At 38.3% G+C, this 23,778-nt stretch overlaps 1 protein-coding gene across 3 annotated transcripts in view; it reads left to right on the forward strand.

The window, feature by feature from the left end:
* ATXN7L1 (ataxin 7 like 1) overlaps window positions 1-23,778 on the forward strand; it is a 108,771-nt gene that overhangs the window by 20,429 nt on the left and 64,564 nt on the right. For 2 of the 3 annotated variants that reach the window (XM_052680858.1, XM_052680859.1), the window contains exon 3: window positions 18,405-18,509. The exons of the other annotated variant lie outside the window; for it this stretch is intronic. In XM_052680858.1, coding sequence (XP_052536818.1) covers window positions 18,405-18,509 — 105 coding nt within the window. The remainder of the gene's footprint in view (window positions 1-18,404; window positions 18,510-23,778) is intronic. 3 annotated transcript variants of the gene reach the window in all.

Below are 23,778 nucleotides of genomic sequence, written 5' to 3' on the forward strand. Positions count from 1 at the left end.
TGAATGTGCTTCCACTTGGAGAATGCATGACATTGGAGTGAGCAAAAAGATTGCTCCTAATTGCAGCATGTAGCACATTTCAACAGAGTTCCTAAAGGAGTTGCATTTTGCAGTTGATGCAGTGTAGCTAGTTGTGTCTGAATGGAGGCTACATCCCACTTTGCCTCACTTTGCACAGCTGCTGGTACAGTCACAGAGAGCAAGGTAACGGAGGGTCAGGTTTGAATTTAGGAACTTAGAGGCTGAGACCTGGCACAGTGTGACACAGTCTGCTGCTGGCAGGTTGTGTTTTAATTCTTCCTTTGTTTACAAAGACAGAAATTTCTGTATCTTTTACAAAGATACGTTATGGAAGAGTGTACATGCAGTCAAACAGAGGATATGTGGCATAACCCAGGCAAACACTGGCAAACCTTCCTTTATATTGTGTTATTTATACAAGAACATATACGGACTGTGTTGTATCGTTGATGTTTAACCTCTGTGTTGAAGTCCGAAATGGTTTAAATTTGTGGCTTTTTTCCTCAATTTCCTCCAAGCAGCAGGCAGAGCAGCAGTTTGTTGTCATTGATGATGCTCAGTAGCTTGAAGGTAGATTTCCTTCATTTCATGGTTGTACCAGCTCGGTATTTTCTTTTTATGAGAACAACCTTACTTGGAGCACTGCTGTGGGGTTGGTTAATTCAGGGAGGCTTGCTGCAACAAGGACTGTGCTGATGGAGATGATACCTACTTTTGTTTGGTTTTGAGTTTTGACACAGCACTGCTTCTGTCAGAGATTTTGGGCAGATGTAAGGGGACGGTGGCTGGAGGTGAGAGAGAATTACCTGGAGAAGAAGGGTAGGGAACAGGAGATGAGGTGATTTGGCACTGTGGTGGAGTTCTGGGAGCAGATCTTCTGAAGTTGCTGGGAATGTGTCCTGGCCAGTTGTTTGCCCTCTTGCCTAATTTGGTTTACATGTAAGTGCTTCAGCTACAACCTAATGGCAATACTACAGGAGCCTGCGAATTGCCAGAATATGCTTGACTGAATCAAGAAGTGTGGTAAATGATTAAGCATCTGTTTACTCAGTGTCCTGAGTTGGGATGGTGTCTGAGCTACTGATGGCTTCCAGTTCCCTTGGAATGTGTGCTCAGCGCTCTGCGGGACAGAGTAGAGGGCAAAGTTTCATTAACAGCTGGATAGCTTCCACAGCAAATGACATTGGTCATCTCACACATCCAGAAACTTTTAAGAGAAGTTGAAAATTCTGATTGCTTTGGAAATGATAAAGTTTCTTTCTCATTTATGTTTGGAAGTTTTAAAGTCTGTAAGTCTTCTGGTTGTATTTGAGAGGCGTGCAGACAGATGGATGCGTGTCACTAAGGAGATATCATTGTCCTCATGGAGGGATATCATGATGATGATGATACAGTAAACCAGTCATTAAAATAGAAGTTTAGGTCTTTGTGCATTTTGTTCTGTAACTTTAATAAAGTGAAGTGTGATTCCAGTGAGAGAAATAACAGCTGATGATTGGACTGGAATGAATAGTCATATATTTTATATACTATATAAGTTTATAAGCATACTATATAATACTTATATATATATATATATATATATAAAATTATATATAAATATAGATATTTAAAAATACTATGTATATTAAAAATACTTTTTGCAAAGAAGTGTTATTTGGGAGGAATGCTTTTATTATTTTTTTGTGAAACATCTTTTCGGTGGAATTTTAGCAGAGATCATTTTTATTTGCAGTTTCATCAATGGTTTTGCAACAAGTTTGACATTTTGTAATAGTGTGTTTCCACAGAGGAATAAAAGTCCTTGTAAGGTTATTGAAACATGCAGTTGTAAAGTGCTTATGAATTACCTTGGAATGTAAACAGTGATTCTAAGCTAGCTATGATTATGTTATTTCAGTAATAATTGGGACATGTTTGATAATTAACTGGGCATGATTGAGGGATTTTTTTTTTAAGCTATTATTTATTTTCATATATATATTTTTTCTTTTTTTTTTTCTTTGACAAGAGGAGATGTCATCAGTTACTTTCTGCCAGCTGTGCCAGTGATACTGAATCACAGTAAATTAATTTTGTCTGTAATATGGGCCAAGTGTTCAGCTGCTGAGCTGGAGGTGGTGTATAGCTGCAGCATTCTCCTCACTGTAAAATATAGCTCTTAGTTGGAGCTAGATCATCTCATTACAGACTAAGATTTTGAATATGAGCGTAGATCTTAGTTATCCCCATGTTTTCCTTTGAAATTGTGAGTGTATTGTAGTTGAATTTAATTGCTGATGCCTTTGATAGTGCTGACCATAAAATTCAGGTGGTACATGAAATGGAAACTGCTAATCACAATTCAGTTCCTCTGTCATTTAAGTGGAAGCAAATTGTTATTTGTGTTCATTAAGAGCTTAGAGTGATGTAGTCAGGAGAAATGAATCTTGTTATTCACTAATGAAAAACTGAGGTAAGGTAAAAACTATGTTGAGAACATGCAAGTAGCATTGCAATACTTTTTAATGGTTGAAGTGATATTCCAAGTATTCTTCTAACGAGTACTGCAAATGTAGGAAGTGAGAGATAAGGCTATTAGTCAAAACACTAAATAAATACATTCAATCAGCAAATAAATTGATAGTTGCAGCATCCAGACTGCCTTGACTCTCTTGTACAGTCATACAATAATTATGCATCCTGGTAACTTATGAAGAGTATTTGCTTCCACAGTGGATTTTACAGCTCTTTGTGGCTTTTTTCATTGCAGAAGCATGTTGTTTTAATCAAAATAAAGAGTTCAGTTTTATAAACTGTACAAATTCTTGATTCTTTAATGCTTACAATTGAAACGGGACTTAACATGTGGCCATTGGCCTCAGTTTATGTACCAAATGATGTACTCCACTTGAACTTGGGAACTTAACAACTATACTTTGAGGTATGAAGCTGGTTCAGGATTCTTCAGCCTGTGACAGAAGTATTTTCCCATGGTAAAAGCGATGTCTCAAGCTGTTCGGATGCAGAGTTCAGCAGCACACTCACGTCTGTCAGATGGGAGATCGAGAATGAAGGTGTGCGCTGGTAGCTTGGAAACGGTGTGTGATACCCAAATAAGCACCACAGGTGTACATGGTCTTCCTGGTACTGTGCTGATGTTAGTGTATAATGTGATTTCTATGGTTGGGCGTTTACCCTCCTTAACAGAAAGAATTTCACAGCCTCTTTTGCTTAGGGTAGTGATTCTATTTGTGGTTACATTCGTTTACTCTTCATTAAATCCATGGACCAGATCAATCTCATCCAGCTGCTGCCAACATCCCTGAGACAAGTGGCTCTGCGGGTCTGGTGCTGGGTGTGCCCCCTTCACACTGAAACAGCCTCAACCCACACAAGCAGCTGTGGAGTTTGTTTCTGAGCTTCCACGTAGTTCCACTTGGAGGTTGTGCACGCTCTGCAGGTAGGTGTCCACTGTGACACCATGGGTAGGCTATTTGCTGTTTGTTTCAGAAGCTGAATTTTGTTGAATTTTCTTTTGGAAAAGTACTGATAGCAGTGTTTGTTGTTGTGTTGTTTGTTTTTTTTCCGTAGATAGAATGTGATGGTAGGAATTAGCTGTCACTTATGCCTTTGTAATTATCACATAAACTTGTAGATGAGGTGTTCACATATATTAAGGTGTACATAATACTTGTTTTTGTGCATGGTGCTTTTCATCAATAAATTTGAAAGTGTTTAATTAGAAGTTACCATGTTCATAATTCCTCCTGATGTATGGAGAAAGCAACACTAAGAATTTGAGAAATTTGGCTAACAGTTTTCCCAGTAGGCCAGTAAAAGAATGCAGGGTTTGGCTCTGACCCTGTCTGCTGTCCTGCCTGCTGGATTGAATTTGTAACAGTCCTGCAAGGATCATACAGTAAACAGGGGGTAGGTTTGTTCCTTGTAATAGTTTGGAGGATGTTTTTATTTAACGGAGTTGGTGAAAAGGTCTCATGTAATCTCTGCATGTAGACCTTGGTGATATTTCTTGCTTTACAATGGTAGAATATATCTGAATTCCACGAGAGAAGGTGGCGTACCTTTCTTTGCTACCTCTTTTCTCTCATTTAGCTAAGGTGCTGTCACTGCTGAAATCAGGTGAGAGCCAGAGATCTGAGAGTGGCTGTGAAAAGCTGTGTCATGGGCTGGATCTGGGAGACATCTTGTTCCAGTATTACTAAAACTAAGTAAATTGGGGAGTACCAGGAGGCACAGTACACTTGCAGAAACACTGGGTAAGTGGATCCTAGACATATGAAGAATTGATCTTTAAATTGACAATTTTAAATGACAATATATTTTTTTTAATATTGTTGCAGAGCTAGCACGACACTATAATACAGGATTAAGCAAACAAATAACCTCTTTGCTACACCCAGTCCTGTAGTGCTGGTGGGAAGATTGTTTTTGGGTGAAACTGGCAGGCCACACACCACAGCATAAGTAGTGCTAAGTGATCCATTCGTTCCAGGTAGCTGGTAGGAGGATGATGGAAAACTGGTGCTGGTGAAAGTAGGGCTGCTGGGACCAGGCCATGTCAGCAAATATTGTTGCTGATCTTTCACAAGTTCGCACTGAGAACCTGAGACGATCACTGAGCAGACCTGTTTTCAGCAGCTTAATTCTAACCTCTGTACTGGTTTCTTGTGCGTTCTCCTGGAATGGTCTTAGCACCCTGGTAAAAATGGCTGAGCCCTTTAGGAATCATGGAGCTGTTAGAGTTGAAAGGGACCTGTATAAAGGTCATCTGGCCTAACCCCTGTGTAACAAACAGAGACATCTACAGCTTGACCAGGTGCTCAGAGCCCCCTCTGGCCTGACCTTGAGTGTCTCCAGGAGCGGACATCCACCACTTCTCTGGGCAGCCTGTTTAGTGCTTCTAGAACAGTGTTCTAGTGTTCTGGTATTCTACCTTTACTGTAAAAAAGAAAAAACTCTTTCCTTATATTCCCTTCTCCAGGCTGAACAGCCCCAGCTCTCAGCCTGTACTTGCAGGGGAGGTGTTCCATGCCTTGGATCATTTTTGTGACCCTTTTCTGGATGCGCTCCATCAGGTCTGTGTCTCTCCTGTACTGAAGATTCCCCATCTGGGCGCAGTGCTCCAGGTGAGGGCTCACCAGCGCGGAGCAGAGGGGCAGGATCACCTCCCTCACCCTGCTGGCCATGCTGCTTTTGATGCAGCCCAGGATACAGTTGGCTTTTGTCTATAAGGGCACATTGCTGGCTCATGTCCAACTCCACCATCCATCAGAACCCCACATCCTTATATGGTGACCTTGTTCAGATGTCAATAGCGGTGCAGCTGCTGTCATGTACCCACTGTGAGGAAATTCATGATGAAGCTGCCTTGAGAGGCACACTCAGTGCCTCAGCGGTGAAATGGCTGCAGAACAGCCTTTTTTTTTTTAGGTCGGTGTGGCACAGCTCAAAATCTGAACTGGCATGCTGATTCTTGATCACGTGCAGTGGTCTTTTAAACAGAAAAGCTTCTCAACCTGCAGAAATGCTGCCTCATGTCTTTGTATTACAGCTTGAAGTACTAGGAATTATTGCTGCTGCCAAATAGTGGAAAATTAAGCAATGCTTTGAAAAAAAGTGAGCTTCAAAGTTCCTTGTGGTACAAGTTCCTTGTAGTACATTAAATATTTAAGGTAAAAGTAAGAAAAGCAGTTATCCTGCCTTATTTTGAGGTGTTAATTCCCTAACAGCCCCCCTTTTTTTCTTCCTGTTCAGGAAGTAAGCTCTCCAAAGATTTAAGTTTAAGCCTCTGTTTGAGAATGTGAAAATAAAATTATTGCATAATTTTGTGTGTTAAATGGTATTCTGAGAGTTACATATATGCACATCAGAATATGATTTTTGCAATATTCAATAGGTGGCAGAATTTGAAACAGAACTACAATGAAATTGAACTAATAAGCTGCTTTCCTTCATTGAAAGGAAAGAGACCCATTAATAGTTTTTGTCATATGGATGGGCAAGCATTTGAAAGGCAATATTAAACTAATGATTTATATTATGGGTATTACTGAGCAATGTAATAAGTGGTGAGGATCTTTTTGATATATATAAATAACACATTTCACAGTTGTTTCATTTCTTTATTTTGCTGTTTCAGTACTATTAAATGTGCAGGTTTCTTCAGGTTTGCTTTTTGAATTTTTTTAAGGCCTTCAGAACTGAACTATCTTAAAATTTCAGAGGGGGTAACACTTTTAGTTTCTTCTATTCATTCTTTAGATGGTGAAAGCTCTTAAACAATCTTAAGGTCTTTTCTTCCTGATGAAGCAGCAACAGAAAAGATTCATTTTTCTCTCATCTAGACAGTTATTCTTTTGAGCGTCTCAGCACTTGGTTTGATCTTTTATAGGATGCTTGCTTTAACTACAGTTTTATTTTGAGGCTTTGGTTGATACTGTACCTGTAACAAACTGTATCTTTGTTGGAAATGCCCCTGAAGGAAGGAGGGAACACCTCTGAAATTAATGCGTATGTCTGTTTTAGGATGTTCGTACTAAAGATCTGATGGGTGTTGTAATACTGTGTGGAGATGTACTGACCCTTGTGCTGTGCATGGGCATACTCTCTGCAAGGGCTGGGTATCTCAGAGGTAAGAATAGGCTTTGAGCATGGACCCAGTTAATCTAGTAAAAGAGCGTGTATCTCCTCATCTTTCTTTGAGAATGGGGAAGAGATCACTGTACCAGCACAGTATGTTGCATTGCCAGACTAGTTTGTCTGTATTTAGCATCTTGTACCAGCAGTAGTATATTCTTTTTCTGGAGATATTTGTTGTGTGCATATAACTGTAAGAGCTAATGATGTGTGTGTGCTTTTTTCAGACTAAAACATTTGACTGATCGTACTTGCAAGGATAATTATTCTCTTGAGAGCAGAACTCTTAAGACAAGAGCTATTTTCTGGAGTTGCATGTTAGTGGAACTAAAGGCTGCTCTTTACTCCGCTAGAAATACTATCAACTATTTTGTCAAAGTGGCCTTGGAGTAGAGTTTTTGTGAGTGCAAACTTCAGTTGAAAACATTCTCTTTCATATTTCCACATCCTGTTATCCATTTATGACCTTTCTCTCACATATTCTTTGGCATAAAATCCTCTCACTGCAGTAAAAGCCCACCTGAATGCTGTGGTAACTCAGTCTGCACATCAGCAAGAAAGAGAGCTAAGTTCTATGTCATTTATAGCTGTATGAAGGATAAAGAAGAGGAGGGATGGCTCCAACTCCGGCTGCTAGGAGTTCTGCAGGAATGATTGCAGAATTAATGCACACATGCTGTATTTTGTACGGTAGTCTATGGAAACATTTGGAACCATTCAGATAGCATTCTGAAAGCAAATACTGAGGTTGATGTTTAGTAGTACCTTTCTCTGGGCATAGGAATTTGTACGTGTACAGAGTATTGTAAGAAGAGGACCTTTACTTTCACTGCTTATTGCAAATTGTTGAATAACATATGAACAAAATTAGGTGGCTGGATGTTTTCAGTCCACTTACATTTTCAGGGTCTTCTGGAAATATAATGTAAAATACATCATTGTAGGAAAGAGAGGAGATATACATAATGGGATCTTGTTGGAAGTCTACCTGAAAGTAACTTCTAGGAGAGGGTTGGTATGTATGAGACAATGTTCCTGAAGCACTGTTAAAGATGTAGGAGGCAAGACAAAAAACACAGGGCAGTTAGTGGCAGAAGGGCAACAAAAAGAATTGGCATAAGAATTAGTGTACTTTGGAAATAGCAGAACAATACATTTTCATATAATATCCAGCTGTCATTTAGGAATGAGCAGGCACCTTGCATCTTCGGTAAGAGGAGAGTTCTTATTTTGAAAGATGCTCTTTGCCCTTTGTTGTTGTTATTGAAAGAAAAATTAGAGTGACAAAGCAGAAGTACCTTTGGTGGTGAACTTGTCAAGAGGCAATTATTGGAAGAATTTTACATTGGTATACGTGGCTACATAGGAAGTACCTTTTTTTTTTTTTAAATTCATTCCTTATGTTTGTTGGTAAAACTTGTTTGTAAGAAATTTAATTTACACAGTAGACACGAAATATTTGGTGGTCATAGTAATTACTAGTCATTTACTTTAAAGTAGCAACCTAGTAGTGAGAGATGGTATATGCCAGACTTGCCCTTTTGCTGGACATCACATCTTTTTCTCAGGTGTACTGAAACAACAGGATGTTTCCTTGTTTGTCGTTAGGAAATGATAACTTGATTGGAAAAATATGTAGAATGCTCTGAGAGCTGAGGAACTAGATGTGAAGTATAAAGAAACACAGATTTTCCTCAGTGATAAATGATACTTCAACAGCAGTAACAAAGAAAAAAAAAAAAGAACAACAACAACAAGACTTCTATAACAACAATTGATGAATTGATGGGAACAGCATATGGATTCACTCGTCCCATATAAGGACAAATAGTGAGGTGCTTCACATTTTCTAAATGACATAAGTGAGATTAGGGATTCTGTTTTTCTAAATTTTTTGTTTTTACTCATTGTTTTCCATGCTAGAAAAATTAGGAGTGTATAGTCAGTAGTCCTGATGGTACAGTCTATTATTACTATTATTGAAGTTTGTTTAGAGTGAAAGTCATGAAAAATACCTATTTATAGAACTTTCTTTTTAACCTTTACTGTAGGCTCTTACTCAAAAAAGTGGGATTTTTGTGAAGAATGAATAGTTTTCTTTGGTAATGTCAACATAGAAGAATATTTGCTGTAATTGTACATGCCAACTGGACCTACAAATGCTCCTATAAAGATCATTAAGACTTCTTTAAGGCTTTATGATAGCATTGCAATTGTCACACACTATTTCTAAAACGTAGTGAGAGTTGTCTTATTCATCGCCTGTTCTGTAGGAATAGAGAAGTCCAAGCCAAAATGAAGGGCTCTGCTGTGGCTGCAGTGTGTGGACGAATAGTAAGAGAACACAGGCTGCAATCTAAACAGGAGTGGCAGACAAAGAGCATATTATCCTGATTTTAGAGATGGGATACTGAGGCACAGAAAAATCTAATCAAGGTCATACAAGAATGTTGTTCTGGAGCCAGGAACTAAGCTCTCTTTCAGCCAGTTGTACTGCCTTCAACCAGAGTTGATCTTCTGCAGAAGAAAATGCAGCTTCCCAGACGAGAGACACGGTATCAGTTCTGTCTTGCTGAGTGTTTATGAAGAAAATGCCAGTTGGAGGATTAAGGTCTGTTTCATGGCAGTCTGCACAGAAGAAATAGGAGGGAAGTATTTTGAGTCAGGGGATTTTCTCTTGAAGAACGATTGACTGCAGTGAATGTTGTTGGTGTGTATTCTCAAGGAAGTGGAAGAAGAAAATCTGCACTCTTTGTAGGATTTCACTATAGTCTGTCCAAATGATGGCTCTACTAAAACAAGTTATGACAAATTAATTGCATTTAAAACTTCTTTATTTTTTCTCCTCATCTATGTTAAGGACTAGCGAATGTATTCAGCATTTCCTTAAAAATGAAAAAAAGCACAAGTTAAGTTTTAAGCACAGTGTCAGAGAAGTTACATTCTTGCCACTTTTTTTTTTCCAGGCCACCTAATTCATCATTTAATGTAAAATCATTAAAGCCATTGTTTTAACAAATGAGAAAAATAATGAAAAAAACTCTCAGTGACTCACCATGACCTACCATAAAGATGATGTGTGGTACACTGCTCGTGTAATTTGGAGAGAGGAGAGGTTATTATTTTATTTTCATTTCAAGTACTTTGACTCGCACAACAGGAAACTTTGGATCTTTGCACTAGGTATGTGTAGAAATCCTGCTGATTCTAATTAAAGTAATAGCTTACCTACACAATTAGTAAATATTTATTGATTATAGTGAACTCTTAGGATTATTGTGCTGTAAAAAAGAACACAAACTGACAGTAGTTGATGCTGACTTCTCACCTTTTTGGCTAGCCATAATCAGAAACGACATTCACACTGAACTAAGAATACAGTTCTCTGGTTGCTCTGGCTGTTTCTCAGCTGTTCTAATAACCCCATAATAGCTTGTTATGCTCTTGTGGTGATTGGTTAGCAATTATTGCCTAAATTTGAACATCAGAAGTTATCTGTGAGATTTGCTTTGGAGTAGAGAAGGACCTGATTTTTTCCAGAATTAGAAGTGTATGAATTTGTTTTCTTTTAAGTCTTAACTGGTGTTCTGTGGGGAGGAAATTACTTTTACAGATGGAACATTCATAGAATTGGTGTTGCTGTTGGTTCTGCTGCAGCAGTGTATACCAGTCATATGGGAGATGAGTATTTTTAATTGTACAAAGTCAGGAGGGTAACAGTTGCAGCTCTTCCTTCCATTTTCATGTCATAGCATCAAGACTGTCGTTTGTGAATTTCCTATCTGTTACAGCTTAACTCAAGGAAAGCATGAACAACCTCAAACCTTTCTTCTTTATCTCTTGTTTCAACTGCTGTTATCATATTAGTCTATCTCCAAAAGGGATCATACCAAGTGCTCACCAAGAAGCTCAGTAAGGAAGTCAACCTTGTAAAGAAAGGGACAGGAAAGTTCTGTAAGAATATATTTCAAATTCTTGAGGTTTCACTTGCTAGGAACTGGAGAGCCTTTATTCTACTGCTTAAACACCATTTGCCTTGCTGGCTGGCTTGGTGCCCATCTTGGCACTCATGGAAATCACCTATGTTTTGATGGATGCTGATGGTGATATGCTGATATGGCTATAGAGAAACAAAGAAAACAGTCTGCATCAGTGATGCAAGGGAAGAAGTCTCCTTCTCCAGTAGCATTCTTAGCCAAACTTCTAGTGCCAAACTACCAGAAGGAGTTAGCTCTACGATAGGAGTATTTGAGTGGCTCATCTTTCCTAGAAAATAAATAAATAAAATCCCCAATTGTCACTGATACTGTTTTCACCTTTGCCTATGGACAGACTAACATATGTAGCATATGAAGACTCTCCTGACTTGCAGAAGTCTGATACACTTTTCTGAAATCTGTTAATGTCTCCGGCCCACCGAGCAAGGGCTGCTCAGTGAAGGGCAGTGAGACCAGGCTGTTGCCCTGTGGCAGTCATCAGCTGTTGTAAAAAGGAAAGCTGGGAAGTCTTGGGCACCTTCTTCATAGCTTCAGTACTTCTGTAGCTGAGGAATATTTGGAGTACCAAGGAAAGCGTTGAAAAGACATCAGACATTTCAATGGGCTCTTAAATATCTCTGCTTTTCACTCTGCTAATTCTGCAGTACCATTGTGTTTAGGTTGGTTCCTTTTCAGAGTTACTGGTTCATCAGAAAGCTTCTGGCAATGCATCAAAACCTTGTATTTTTGTCAATTACTGTAGCCAACAGGCGTCCTGAGATCTCTTCCTGTCCTCTGGATGCCAAGGTGTGCTGTCCCAGCAGAGAAGCTGGCAGAGTCCACCTGCTGCAGATGTCTGAGTAAGCATGTATGTGGTGAAACCCTGCAGCTGTTGCTAAAGGTCAGGCATCTAACTGTGGAGAGCCATACATCAATCTTAAATGAAATGTAGTCCCATCATCCATGAAGGATACCGTTGGTGCTGACAGGTCTCATTTGCAGCAAGCCCTCTGTTGATAGGTGTTCAAGAAGAAAGAATTGTTCTGTTGCCACATAATGATTCATGGAGAATCTCCAGTTAGGTTGTATGACATTGACCTGGAGTTATGAGGGAAATGAAGATGATTCCAAGCTATTTCTCTCCTTACGGTTTTCAGAACTGAATAAACCTGGTCTAATGCAGTGACTGCATTTTTTCTCCCCTGTGTGTGCACAGCTAAGTATGAACACACTCAGACTCTAGTATTTTTAATAGTAATATACTTAAGCTTGTAAAAGAAATTCACTCCTTCTGCAAGGTCAGAGCAGGGCTTCCATGCCTTATTCTCCATGTGCAGGTTTCTGGGTGTTCTACACGTATGTTCTACATTGGGATGTCATCTCCGCTTCTAGATATGGATTGTGTAGTCGGGGTCTTTACAAGTAAGGTATCTTTCAATGTTTCTTACCATCAATGATTTACTTTTGACTCTCATTTCATAATAAAGTTACTATCTTGGTGATTTCCAGACATAAGTAAGACAAAGTTTGTAGCTGGAGGTGATATCTTTAAAAAGACTAATTGTATCTAGTAGGGAAAACAGAAACATTTTTGGACATACCTCATCTCCATATAGCCCAGAAGCCAAATCTGACTGTTCACCTGTGTAATTGAAGTACTGTCTATGTTTACAAGACTCTTCTAGCTTTCTTTTAAGCATACAAAAGTCTTTTTCTTCCCTATGTTTTGCTTACCTTAATTTTTGAGGTTAGTTTTCTAACTGATGGGCGAAAGTTTTGGTGCTTGTTTGTTTTGTTGGTTGTTTTTTTTGTTTGTTTGTTTTTTGTTTTTGTCTTTGGACGTTAATATGCTGAACTGGCATCTACCTTACTGCACAGCAACAGGTTTTCTTAACTCGTTCACTTCTGAGTTTTCACTTAATGCAGTTTTATAGTAGTAGATCTTTAAGTACCTGTTCTAGTTACTGAAATGTGTTGTTATATGTTAGATGGAAGACATCTCACAATCGAGATATATGGTTCATGAGATAATTTCCCTGCATTAAGTAAAAAATTTTAATAGCAGTTACAGTTTTGTGGGCAATATTTTGATGTTATGAGAGTTGCTAAGGTTGCTACATGTTCTTACTTAAAGATATAGTTAAAGCTAAGTATTAGTTAAAACTAAGCGTTGTGTAATTGAAATTGATAAAATTCATAAGCTTTAACTGTTCGGTTCATCTCTCAGCAGTATTCCTGATTCCTTAGCAGAGGTTTAATTGCCTGTCACCCTGCTGAACTCTTTTGCCATTGCATTCTACCCATGTCTTGCTCTCCCAGTTTTTCCCTGCAGATTTAGAAGAGAACAGGCAGTGCAGGGCAACTTCTATCTCAGCTCTTACTGCACCCTCCTGGGACATCAATCCACTCCAGGCCTGAGCTGCAGTGGCTAAATGCATATATACACTGTATATATGACTTTATCTGTAGACTTTAACTGTATTTTAGCAGCTTGAATGTTTGTGTTTACCCTATGGTATAAAATCTCATCTAAAAAATTAACAGTAAAGCTTTAACAGGAATTCATGTGACCAACCAAGTGAACATTAGTGACATGGGGCCCTCTCTCAACATGCTCTGGTTTCTTAGTATCATTGCCAACACCATTTGTCATTGAAGGACAGGCAGGAAGGCCAGGGTGTTCAGGAACAGAGAAGGTAAAAGTTAACCTGTTTGGTTACCTGATGCTACATCACTGAAGAGTGAAGTAGTGAAGTGGAAACTTGGTTTGAAAGATCATTTTAGTGTTAGAAGTGTATGAAGAACTATGTAAAGCAGATGATGTGCTACTGAATGCTGGTGGCAGAAGGCAGGGGCAGGAGGATGAAGGATGGAGGGGAAAAAGACCATACCAGTGCCTAACTTTGATCAGCGTCACTGCTGCCTGATTTACAATTGAAACAGAAAATTGCAAAATAACATTTATTCTAAGTGTCGTACAGTGTTACAGAAAGAAGATTGTTAGAGAAGAAATCAAATGCCTTTTCAAACACAAAGGAGTAGCTCGGTGCTTTACTGGTTTGTCCTGTGTCAGGAGCTGCACTTTATCTGCATTGTAGAGAGTGAAATAAAGACTCTGGGAGCAGAAGAGCTGTTTTCTGCCTGCTCCAGGAGGTAAGAACTTCCATAGGAACAAGTTTTCAGAAGTGGGGTTTTCAAGGAGAAAGAACTTTTATTAGCTGCTGTCTCATCATCTGCGTTATCTTAAGATGTGGAAAGCTGAGATGTCGTGGTGCTGCAGGTGTGCAGCACGTTTTTTAACATGTGAGTTTTATATTGTCCAGTATTCTTGTGATGCATTATTTTTGTGATAGCTCTGGCAGATCTGATCCTGTGCTGCCAACTTATTGTAGGCTGAAATTGTGAATAGCCTGCATAAATTTTATAGAACTCAGAATTCTAGAAGAAAAGCCTCCTTTTTTCCTTCCTTCCCTCCCCCCCATGTATTTTGTTGTTGTTGTTGTTGTTGTTGTTGTTGTTGTTGTTGCATACTGTGTCATGCAAAATAGTAACGTCAGCAAAGCTTACTTTACAGTCTTTTCAACAGATTGTTGTTCTGAAACAATTTTGAACATTTTCTCTCATTTGTTAGGAGTCTTTGGGAATAGAAGTCACCACTTTCAACTTCAGTAGAGTCTCAAACTGTCTGGGTAATACTGTGTAGTGCAAAATCCTACACTGTCATTGTGAGTGGTATGTCCTGCATTAATGTAATTAACGGAAAATGCCCAGTGTCCTTTAGGATTGCTGACATCCTCATGATTGCTCTAAGCTGGGGGTCCAACGATTTGATGCAGCAAGGAGAAGGGCACTTAAGAGTGCACTTCCACAAAGTCTGGCAGGGCTATAAAATTAGTTGCCTGTCCTTTCTTGCCATCAAAATCTGCTTTCAGTCTGCTGAAAACATCTTCAGATAAATGAAAGAATACGATAGGGCCCATGAGCAGCTTTTACTTTATGGAAGTGGCGTGCAGCTCTTCTGCCTTGAACTTGTAGTCATCTGTATTAGCAGTTAGCAAACAAGAGGGTCACAGGCTATGATAGAGATCACTGTGCCAACGTGGGTTGAGTGATGCCAGCTTCAGTCTCTCTTTGCCCTTTAGAGGACCCCGGTAGTGGTAGAAGATAAATGCTGATCACAGTCCTTCTCTCTTTGGTCCCTCCCTGATCTTTAAGAGTTTATTATTACTTGAGAATGAGATGATCTTTAAGTTCCCTTCAAACCAAAGCCATTCTGTGATTACTTGATAGTTGCATACCTTATTTACAAGTTTTCTGTTATCTTCTTCTATATTCTTTCCTTTTTTCTTGAAGAGGTCCGTCCTGAGCTAACTTTGGAAAGAGCTGTTTTCTTTTCTGAAGCTAACCTTTCCTGAGGAGCTTATTGCCAGTGCTTCCAGCTAACAGCCAGACAAGTGCAGTGGTTGCCTCTAGAAGATAAGTCTTTGTTTGGAGACACTGTTGTTTTTGCTGCAGATAAAAAGATCTAGATTGTCAAATGGCTGTAATCAGATCTAGGAACCGTAATGTCCAAACAAACGCTTTTGTTCTAGTTGCTTTGGGTAGGACATATCAACAACTAACTGTTCTTATTAAAAACAAGAAAGCGTATAAGAATGTGTGTGTGTGTATGTGTACGTATATATATATGTATGTATATATACACATATACACTTACATTGCCTGCTTCCTTTTTCAGTTTGTACTGTCCTTGTTTCTTGATTCTAAATTCTCTGCGATACAGATTGCATTTGTAATACTGTCATGCCTAATAAAGTAAATCTCTGATTTGAATTTCTGGCGAGACAATACTAATGCTTGGTACAGCTTTTAATTAAAAAATAATTTTTATATAATGCGTGTGTGCTTACAAATCATGAGTCTAATCAGGAAGATTGATTTCTGCCGGTGTTAACATCAATGGAACTACTAAGGTTAGTTGAACCAGATTAGACTCGATGAATTTTTGCTCTTATAAATTCCTGCATAATGAGTTTTTAAGGAATCCAATCTGAATGACATTGTTTATAAAAGTTTTCAGGTACCATGATTAAAGAACAGCAATTTATTTGTGTAGTCTGATTCCTGCTTTTGATTTTCAACTTGTAGTTCTTCAGTCCTTCGATTAGTTTAAGTGGCTTTTGACAGGTAACTAATAATCAACTTGGTAACAGAAGGCTGATATTTACAGTGGAAGTTTGCACTTCCACCAGACTATTGCTGTGAATCCGCAAACTCAAAAAACCTTCCAAGGTGCTGCTTTCAGGATGTCACTTACACTGCATCTGTGCAGTACTCTGATGCTGTATCCCTAACAGCTGTTTTGGTACACCCTCTTGCATGTCTGTGTAGTATCTTTGCACCTCAGCTTCTGCCACCTCAGTATCACAAGAACCTGAGTGTTTGCTGTTTGCAGAGAGCTTGCAGGTACTAGAACTTGCCCTTCTGTGTACTTGACCATGTCTGGTGAGAAAAAGCAGACAATTTAGTGATCCTTTGAACTAACCTGATTTCTTATTCTGTGTCCTTGGATAGATTTCCGCTATATTAATACTGTACGTGTCTCTGTAAGTTATTCCCTGCAGTCAGTCTCTATGCTTTGGAGCTAGGTATAATGAAACCTTGTATACAGAAAGGTGCAAGCTAAGTGCAACTTGAAGAATATAACATTGAAAAGGTTGCAACTTTTAAGTATCTTTTGTATTTGCAAAAGGCAAGTTCTGTGTCTTTTCATAGCAAGACTGTCATTGCACTATTCAAGCAAGAAGAAAAAAGAAATATTCTATAAACATAATGAAATGGTTGGGTTTGAGCTGGGAGTCTGTATCAAATTATGCCTTGAAGAAATACTGTTTTCATTGGTGTTTTTAAATCTGTTAGTTGTTATCTGTATGTTCTGATTGGAAATGAGGTTTTGACTATGTAAGAACCGCCTATGTAAAGTGATCTTTAAGATCACTAACTTATCACATGTAAAGATTTGAATAAAGCAAACAGATCAAAGTAGTTATACTTAATTACTGCACTCCTTCAAATTTACCTCAAATGTGTTATTTGTAGTCACCTGCTTGTGGTGCATTGAAAGCTTCAGGTGGTCCAGGCCTCGTGCTGCAAGGTGACAGTGAGTCATTCAGCCAGGTGTCAGCCTGGTAAGAGCAGTAACAGAAACAGGGCTTGATTTTCAGGGGTAAAGGGCAATATCCGTGAGTTGGTAGTACTGGTGTGTGCCTAAGGAAGCCTGCTTGGAGCTGCCTGTGGGGCTGCCTGGGTAGCAGGAGGGGCTGCCCTGCTTCTGGGGAGCTCTCACAGCCTGAAGTTTCTGCTAACATCATAAGCAACTTGCACAGCAGTGCAGGCCAGCCCAGATCACTTAAAACGTATTGCTAGGGACAGAATGTTTGCTTTTGGTAAGAACTAATGAAATAATGCACTTGCTTAGTCACTTTTTGAAAGAAATAGCTATCATTAAATAAAAGTGACACATCAAAACCCTCTTGGAGAAGTAATGGTTATCAATCACTGCTGCTGTTGTGCATGCTTATTGTCACTGAGGATCTTTGTGTTTCTCTTCCAGTTGAAGAAGTGCCTGCCTGAGAGGTGCCAGGCTGTTGCTTCAGTCTGAGTCAGAAGGCATTTTTGCAGATTCTGTAATGGATTTGGGATGCTGCTGAATAACACTGGAATGCCATTTTGTGATGTCTTTACTTAAAGATGTGACGTATTTAACTAAATGACAGCTAGTAAAGGTGTTACTGGCCTGTGTGGCTCAAATGAGACACAGTTCCTAAGGCAGTAATGCCTTTCTTGGCAGCGTTGGCTCCGATGGCGCAGTCGTGGGACCAAATATAGCTGAAGTTACTTCCCTTAAAACTGAAATTTAGTGGCTGAGCACACGTGCTTGTTCTCAAGTTATAGCAATGCAGAGCGAAGTGTGTTAACTCACTGCTGTTAGAGCTCTGAGGCCTTTAGTAGTAATTTAAGCCCATTTTCTCTCTGCTTGTAATGGCTTAAGAATGTGTGTGTTGCCTTCTGTGTTTCAGCTGAGAAGGACAAGTGCCCATCATTGTGTGACTGTCCCATCATCAGATTCCATGCAATTCCTTGTGCTATCAATGGGAAATACCTCATTAACCATCGTTGTCTCTTCCCAGTTTTTTCAAACAGGAGAGCATTGAACAAGGAGGGAGATTTTCAGAGAACAAGGAATTTCATGTCATTACATCTGGTTCAGAACAAGGATGGCATTCCTGACTGTGTGAAGCTCTTGTAGCATCCCTGTCCTTGGCTGCTATAACAAGCTTTTAAGCAGGGGACTTTCTGCAGCAATCTGTAATTGAGCTTGGAATATTGTAACACGGAGCATATAATTCATGCACTGTGTTTTCTGAAAGAATCTTTTTGAAGAGATCTGAAAAGGCGTACTCTTCTGCTGTTTCTACAGCTGACCAGCACAGAAACGTTTAGTGCTCTTCTTGGCAGTGAGCACTGCTGCCTGCCTTCTGACTCAGACTCAGGGAATGTGACCACAGCTGTAGTATAGGGCCTTGAAACCCTGAAGAGGGAAAAAATCTCTTCAACACAGTAATAAACTGTTATGGATCAGTGTATAAATTTGCTTTCTATAAGTTAATATAACAATAGGGCCCTACGGTATTTAATTTTTTTTTTCTTAACATTTACTTAAAGCATAATTTCTAATTCTTGTATATATTTTTAACTTTCCCACAGATATGCACTTATTTGGCCATTATCCAGCTCATGATGATTTCTATCTTGTAGTGTGCAATATCTGCAATCAGGTAGTCAAGCCACAGGTTTTCCAGTCGCACTGCGGTAAGTGAATGTTTTCTTTCCTGAATTACAGTGCCAAATCAGCCTATGGTTCTCTTAAGAATTGTTACATATGGTCATGACAGAGGCATTGCAGATACTTTTCCAATTATCTTGTGTTGTTTCCACAGAAAATATGAGGAATGCCTTCAGATAAGCATGTTTCATGTAAAGAACAAAATTAACTCAGTTATCCTAGAAGCTGGGCTTTTTGAGTTGAACTTGTTATACTAAATTAAGCTATTTTAACCATCCCTGTTGGTTAGATGCTAGCTAACCTAAAACTATTATGATGTAATGTTGGATTATCTTTTACTGAAGCAGCATGGTGATACTGGTTGATGTTAGCTAGAACTTGGATGTTGTGATGAGTTGTTTTCTGATGGGATTTATATATAGGTGCTTATAGGGTTTATTTTATTTCTCATAGGGCTTAACATTTAAATAATTGGCATGTTGCGTCACATTTGTTAAGATTTGCTTGAAAACTGTTCACTTGAGAAACTGCAGCAATGTGGAGATACTTATTTCTCGATTAATATGATAAGGTGATAATTTTTATTTGTAAGTAAAATAGCTTTGGTTAGAAATTTTTGTTATTGATTAACAAACTGCTGTCAAATATTCTCTAAAAGCTTCATCCCAAGGTCTGCTTTATTTATTATTTATATGGTGGTTCCTTCATTATTTGTCCAGTAGTTTGTTTCTGGTTTGTTGTTTTGAAGGATTGCAAAGCATGACTGGAATGGCTCACTTTGCATGAGATTTTAAAAATTTTTCTTCTTAAAATTCAGTTTAACCAAGTAAATTTGAAGGTGATTGCAAAATAATGAATGGTAGCTAGTGGTGGTATCAGTGACATACATTAAGAACAAACAAAAAACAAACACTAAGATTTTCCTTGCCTATGTGCGACAAATAGACCTCATGAATCCTGTCCCCTTCAGTCTTCTCAATAACAAGGCAACACAGTAAGTGAAAAATGTGAAAAATGTATTTGCTTTGAAGGAGAGATTACCAAAATATTACCTTGGGCTCTTATGGATGGACTCCTAGCAGCCAAGCAGGAGTAATTGCATGCATGTTGAAAATAAAAATGGAATTAATGTATTAAACAGAGGTATGTCATAAACCAAAAAATAAGTGCTGATGAATTCCTGACTAATTTCTATCAAAAATGCATTGATGTAGCCTTCTGTAGCTGTACTGGATGTGACCTTCTGGCTTGGGAAGCAGTATGAAGTTGGGACTGTTTTCACACAGGAGCCATGCAGAACTCTTACAAGAAGTGTAAAGTGATGTGCTGAATTAGAGTTTAGAATTTTTTATCTGTCTAAATTTGCTACAGGATGACATAGTTCAAACAACCATTCTCTGAATACTTGTTATATATAAGAGCAGAGGTGGTGGAATTTTTTAGTAATACGTCCTTTAAACAATATTGAGGATACTGAAAGGAATTGTGGTAAGGATAGCAGAAAGCTAAGTAGCTGGGCAAAATATTTCTTATAGATGAGAGTGAAGTAATCCATGTTGGAAGGAACTTTCTGAGCTTACTGGAATTGACCATAACTTTTGTGTTAGTGTGTTGTCTGTGAACTGCTAAGATAACTGTGTCTGTTCCTTTTTCCTTTTCTCCATTATATTTATGCAGTTCTTTCACTTCATTCTCACAGTCCTGTTACACTGAACAATTGAACAAATTCACTGAACAAATTCTGGATTGCTTGATTTAAGACCCCAAGGTTAATAAAGACTTTTAAATCAAGAGTCTGCATTAAAAGAGGTTGAGAATATTGAAAATAATTGACCAAAGGCTTTACCCCTTGAAGATTATATTTAATGTACTTAACTACTTAATGTAGTCAGACTTATTTCAGGAAATGTATACAAGAGTATGTTCAAAGAGCCTGTACAAGAGCTCTAAATGTATGTCTATGTTTTGTCTTAAAGATGAAACAAAAAATGTGATATACTAACTATACAGAGAAGAAGTTTTAGAAGAAAGAAATGTTCTTGGAGGACTTTGTAATTCTTGTATAACAACAGTGATATTTTTTTAAGTATGTTAATCTACTGCAAATACTGCATGTTGTGTAACTGACATGCATTGGCTAACATACAATCATTTTGATAAGAAATGGCTAAGATATAAAGAATGCATCTTGTTAATCAGATTTTAATTAATTTGGTTGTGCAGCAGTATAACTGTAAATTCAGTGATACTGAAGATCTGTCAGTAGACTTTGAGGTTATTTAAGACTGTGCTATTCACTGTAAAACACATTATTTCACATCTTGAAATGCAGCTTTAATGTTGAAACAAAGGCAAGGAAAGGAGAAAGCATTAGAAGCCACCACTGTTCTTTTGGCTCATGAAGGCTGCATCATGGGGAGTCTTTATTGCTACTGACAGGAACTGGTAGAGATTTATCCCAGAATCTCCTGCAATGTGTGGTTTGTTACTAATATTCCTGGTAAGAAACAATGCATATTCTCTCAGTAAGGATTTAGATCCATGCCATACATGTGCTTTTTGTCTCTGAGTTCCCTGCATTGCAGCGTAAAGGTCCTGGCTTTGGAGCTTGATTTGCAATGCTTAGTTTAGTGAACATTTGGGCTCCTCTTGTGCCCATGATGGCGTGTGACTTTCTCCAGAGCATTAGAAGACCCAGTGCTGCATTTGTCTCTAATGTCAGACATGTGGCAGCCATCCTCAATGGTGCTGGGAAGTTGCGAAGATTGAAGTAGCAGATGTTGTTGTTTAACTTTTAAGGGTTTGCTTCCTGGACTAGCAGAAGAAGAGAGAAATCTGGTTGTGGTTCAGGCTTCTTCAATGGGGGCCAATATGTCAAACAACCTTGGAGTGACAGAAGTCAGAAAAATAAAGTAAGAGATCTGGCTAATTGGAGGACTGAATTGCTGAACCTGGGAGCCTGTAATGAACATAGCATAAAGCGTAGTGTTGTTGAAATATCAGATCTGTCCAAACCTCTAAGAGAAATGCTGAATTATTAAGAGCAATTTCAGGTCCTTACACCTATCAAATAAACGTTTGCATGCATTTGTAAGGATTAAACCATTCATATACATATGACACAGAATAGCTTCTTAGAGTGGAACAATATCTTTTTTTTAATATGTGAACATGTATTTATTTCTTCATTAAGGGCATTGAAATGAGACATCAGCCTAGTTAGATGGCTTGTAGCATATCTAAGTGTATTGGTATGTGGAGAATTTTAGTTTTGAGACTGTTTGTTCTCAAATGCTGACCTCAATGAAAATGTAGAACATTTTTGGGACACTAAAAGTGTAGTGCTTTACTATCCCTGAAGTGCATAATGTTCCTAGCATTTGCTTTTTGTTTGTTTTCTCCAATATATCTGTTTTCTAGAAGATTTTTAGAGCAGCAGCCTGTGCTGAGATGTCTGACGTACAACTTCTCTTATCTGTGGTACTCTGTCTGTTGCTTGTTAAGACAGGCCTGTACCGTTTCCCAGGAGATGTTTCTCTTATTTTAGCCCCAGTCAGAGCAAAGCTTCATATTCTTATCCTGCATTATCCTCTATCAGAATAAAAAGCATCACATACGCATCTGGTTATTTTTTTCAGAAATGTTCCTTACTCTTGTAGACTTGTTAACTTTGGTCTTTTCCTGTTGAAAAGAAAATCTCTTACAAAAGGTAGCTCTGCAATAGCAGAGAGCTTGTCAAAACATCTTAGCTTCTTCTTTTAAAGTGAGGAAATAAGATAATGAGAACAAAGTGTTAAAAGTAAAGGGGGAGAGGAGGCGTTGAATTACCAAGCTAAATAATGAAGCTTGGTTAAACAATAACTGCACTATAACCATGAAAGAAAGTTTCCAAACATACTCTGGAACAGTTTCAAGAAATATGGAGGGTATCTTAATGAATGGAATGGTTAAGATCCCCATTTGATGTAGTAGCATGTAGAGGAGAACAATTCTGCTTCATCAAGGAAAAGTGGCTACAGAGATCTCTGTTCGTTTCTTTAGTGGAGGTTCATTGCTGTCTGTCCTTCCTGTTTCTAAGTTTGTTCAAATACAGTCTTCTGATTAAGAAGTAGAAATTCTTATTCCTTAAAAAAGAAAAAAATATCCTTGATGTGTCTTATTTGTGTTAAAAATCCCTGGGTTGACATACTCATGTCCTTATGAAAGTAGGAAAACTGTTATTTCCTTTTGATCTTTCAGTTTGGTCGTATAAGCATCACTGAAAAAAAAACAAGCTGGAAAGTAATGAAGTGCAGAAGAATATAAATAATTTTCCTAGGAGAAGTTATATATTTTGAATTACTCAGACTAGTTATTCTACATTATAATATTTGTTTGTTACAATTTAATGAACCACAGATAAAGAACAGAAGGCTGAGTATGTATTGCATACTGCATATTGCAGTATGAATAGTAATGCTTGGCTTTTCTAACACAAATAAGAACATTAGCAGCAAGTATTTTTGCGTGTTTTTAAGAGTTTTGTTAGGGGTATCACTGTCACATTCGCTGGATTATTCTCAGTTTTGATATGATTTTCAATTACTCCTTGTCTTTTTTTTTTTTTTTTTAAGTACACATTTGGTTTTTTTAATGGTAGTATTTTATCCATTGCACTTGATCTTTTATCAGAGGAAGTGTTCCTGTGCCCTTTAATGACAATGATATTCTGAATGATTTTCATTCTGTTGCTGTGATTTTTTTCACAAAACTTGTTCTGCAGTATCTGTTTATCAAATGAATTTCTGGCTCTCCTGTGGTTAGGTTTCACTACAGAAGAGAACTAAAATAATGAAAATTACTCTTGTTCCGCCCTGCTTTTTGTTAAATGTAGCACCAGTTGTTTAATGTTAGCAGCTGGACTGGCAAGAATCCAAGTATTCTTTTTTCTTTTTAGGAGGTAGAGAAGGAACTGAGTATTTTGTACGTACTGTATTTGTACATTTGACTTGTGCCATTGGCTAGGATACACTGATTTTTTTTTCTGCAACTTTCATTGCTGTTATTTGAAATTGGAAACTCCTTGTAGCTGAAAGCATACAAAAATTCTCTCTAGCTTTATAGTCCATCAGAAATCTTGTTCTCCAGACCAAATTGCAGTCAATGGCATAACTGTTTCCTGTCTGTGGTGGAAATTTTAGCCATAGTTCCTGCAGCGGTGCATGCCAATGATGTAGGGTCAGTTCTTTGTCCTTGAGAGTTCTGTGGGTCCAATGTGGCAGTGATCTCTGTGAAACTGAGGCCACAAGCCATCTT

The sequence above is a fragment of the Tympanuchus pallidicinctus genome, unplaced genomic scaffold (assembly GCF_026119805.1).
Source record: "Tympanuchus pallidicinctus isolate F22 unplaced genomic scaffold, pur_lepc_1.0 scaffold19, whole genome shotgun sequence".
Lineage (NCBI taxonomy): Eukaryota > Metazoa > Chordata > Aves > Galliformes > Phasianidae > Tympanuchus > Tympanuchus pallidicinctus.